This window comes from Miscanthus floridulus, chromosome 7, assembly GCF_019320115.1.
Source record: "Miscanthus floridulus cultivar M001 chromosome 7, ASM1932011v1, whole genome shotgun sequence".
Taxonomy (NCBI): Eukaryota; Viridiplantae; Streptophyta; class Magnoliopsida; order Poales; family Poaceae; genus Miscanthus; species Miscanthus floridulus.
The window spans coordinates 47,126,144-47,129,467 of NC_089586.1; the positions used below are offsets into that span (position 1 = coordinate 47,126,144).

Below are 3,324 nucleotides of genomic sequence, written 5' to 3' on the forward strand. Positions count from 1 at the left end.
AAGCCCAAGTCCAGCATCATGTCAAACCAGCAAGGCAGCAAAGGAAACTCGTGTCGGCAAGTCAAGTATTATGGCCCAATATAGGTCTGTAATGGGAATGTGGGCCTGGACCAAGATTTGTGCGCCGCATACAAGAGAGAGGAGGCATGACATTGTTTTTTTTTTTTTATGAAACGAGGCATGACATTGTTTGGAGTATTTTAAAATAATATAAGTATATAAGCATACTTAAATGACAAATAAATATGTGCGCGCACACAAGGTAAAGATGGTATATTGAAGATAGGAGTAGCTGCACGGCTACACCGAGGAGTAGAAAAAACTTACACACAACACACGTCATATAATAACAATCGAAATATATAAGTATACTAACTAAACTCCATATGAACTATATAGCTTGTGCATCATTAGTTTTTAAAAATAAAACATAGGGTATGATTTAATACCCTAGACATAACACGATACATCGTGGTACTATGAGACAAGGACAAATGCTTGGAAATTCCCGGTCCATTTCAACTCATCAACTGAGAGAGATAATTATTTTCAATCAAAAACATTGTGATAGCTACTTGAACTATTTTTATAATTAGAAACAAGTGAGAACAACGTATACACAATTCCAGAGAAGATACATATATACCACCAAACAACGAAAACTAGATCAACAGATTGCAACAAAAAAACACACGCTGATGCAGATGTCATCTTTTCCATCTCCACTCCACATGCACAAAGCCCACATCTAACAATGACGGACACACTGAGATGTGCTACGTCCAAGCAGCTCAATTATTTACGGCGCACGCCGCCATTGATTAAATCGCGTAAAATCTTCCCGTGCATGGCTAAATACGAAGGGATCTAGCTGTCCGTACGAGCTAGCTATCGACCGTACCGCCGGTAGGACATACTCCGTAGGCTTCAGCCAACGGGCCGGATGTCTGCCGACGACGATCCTGACACCTGCTACCGGTGGAGCCGCGACTTCGTTGTCGCGCACGCCATCTTCGCCAGCGGCCTAGTCACGTTTCCGGTGGCCGTCCTCTTCCTCGTCAACCGGCCGCACACAGGCGGCGCCATCTTCATCGCCGCGTTCGCGGCCTTGTGCACCACCACCAGCCTCATCCTCTGCTTCCGCTTCTACGCCGAGCTCAGGCGCCCGCCCTGGCCGCGCTGGCTCTCCGCCGCGGCGTCCGGCGGCCTGCAGCAGGAGGACGCTGAGGCGGCGTCAGCTGTCGCCGGGGAACAAACGACGACGACGCGGGCGATGTCGCACGCCCTCCGCCACCCGGAGCAGCTCGTGATTGGTCACCGCGTGGAGATGCATGCCGCCCTCGCTGCGGGGCGCGTCCCGAGCTACGACTACCTGGGCGACGGCGCGGCCGAGGACTGCGCGGTGTGCCTGGGAGAGGTGGAGAAGGGAGAGACGGTGCGGCAGCTGCCGGCGTGCCAGCACGTGTTCCACAGAGAGTGCATCGATCCGTGGCTGCGAGCGCACGCAACTTGCCCGGTCTGCCGTTCCAGCGTGCTCCCGGCGCCCGAGCGGCCGGTGGAGGTCGTTTGGTGGACATCGGAGCAGTTCATGGGCAGACCAGGATGACGATCTTATCCCCGCCTGTGATCACGGTCGTGTTTGGTTTGCTGGCAAACCCTGGCCAGCACTAAGTTTAGGTTAATTTCATCCTGGCCATCATTAACTTTAGGCTAACTAACAAATATGTTTGTGCAATGCAACACGATATATAACTTGTTGCACAGTGTTAGTATGAACAAAAATGTGCTAGCTATAATTGGGCTTGGCTCAACCTTAAATTTAAGAGGCTTTGACATTCCTACCCCACATTTATGGCTTATGATGATGTTGTCCTCATTTTTCTCAACTTGTATTTTTGCCTCTGTAATTTCAAATCGAAAGGGCTTTACCCCTATTTTATTAAGGCCCTCGCTTCTCTTATAATCCGTCTTTTTCAGCTCGTTTTTTCAGCTGGAACAGTATTTTTCTTTCACAACAAATCAGCCGGAACAGTGTTTCGGCTTGTTTTTTCAGCAAAGCGAACGGAGCCTAAGTCTTTGTAGCTATATTAATTTTGGGAGACGTCTAGGTAACAACTGGTTATTTTTTAATCCTCCCAACAACCAGATTTTTTCCATACACTTACACTGTCATATTATTATATTTACGATGATCTTTTCAGTGTAATTTATTGGACAGAGTGATATAATTTAGAAATAACACAAATATATGTCAAATTTTTTTAAAAAAATTATAAATTATTTATATAAATTTCAAAAATTAGATAAATATATGTCAAATTGCTCATAGATGTCAAATATCATATACAAACCCGAGTAGCTCTTACCTGTCGGGCTCCCGCACACCCCTGCACACCCGGATCGTCTGTGCAATATGACAGGTACCACAAGCCCCTACGTACCTGTTATATCAGATGCTACTGCTATATGCGCCCGCACACCCACTGCCACAAAGGATCCTAGAGAGGGAGGGCTGCCATGGGCGGAGCTATAGTGAAGTCAGTGGGTGCGGCCACACCCATAAAAGAATTAAAAAACAGTGATAAGACCCAAATTTCAATCATATACACCCACACATTGTACTCTAGTGGATTGCTCGTGGTTTGTGTGATCCTCATCTTGTGTTGGTTGTGTGGCACTCTATTGAGGGTTTGGCGTGTGAAGCCAATTAGCGCGTGAACCTCCAAGTGAGTGAATCGCCACAATGAGGATTAGCTTGCCGGCAAGCAAGTGAACCTCGGTAAAAAATCATTGTGTTCATCATTGATTCCGATATGATTGGTCTTCATTGTTATTCATCCTTGTGATTGATTGGTTCCTTCATCTACACGGCGGTATAACCTTCTTGATCACTCTCTTTACATTACCGCAAACTAGTTGTCAAGCTCTTTAGTGTAGCTAGTCGTGAAAGCTTGCTTGCTTGGTTGGTGTGGCTCTTTAGTTAGCCTTTGAGAGCACACTAACATAGAGTAGTGTCATAGCTATTGTGTGAATTGATACTATCAAAACTAGAATTGTGGTAGGTGGCTTGCATTTTAAGTAGGCTAGCGCAACACTTGCTTTGCCTCATAATTGTCTAACCATTTTGTTAAGTGTTGTTGTAGAAATTTTATTGGGCTATTCACCCCCCTCTAGCCATTAGGACCTTTTAATTACCCTAGCTGAAGCATTGGCAACCGATTTATATTCTATCATCTGGGCATCTAGCCCAATCTGCATCTGAAAAGGCACTCACAAGCATTGAGTTAGCCTTTCTAATTTTTATATCCAAGCCCATGGTTCCTT

The 3,324-nt window shown here is 45.7% G+C and overlaps 1 protein-coding gene across 1 annotated transcript; it reads left to right on the forward strand.

Annotated features, from left to right (window-relative positions):
- The first annotated feature begins 943 nt into the window (after positions 1-943).
- LOC136463172 (RING-H2 finger protein ATL5-like) lies at positions 944-1,606 on the forward strand. The gene has a single exon (XM_066462191.1). It carries the CDS (start codon positions 944-946, stop codon positions 1,604-1,606), a length of 663 nt encoding a protein of 220 aa, XP_066318288.1.
- The last annotated feature ends 1,718 nt before the right edge of the window (positions 1,607-3,324 follow it).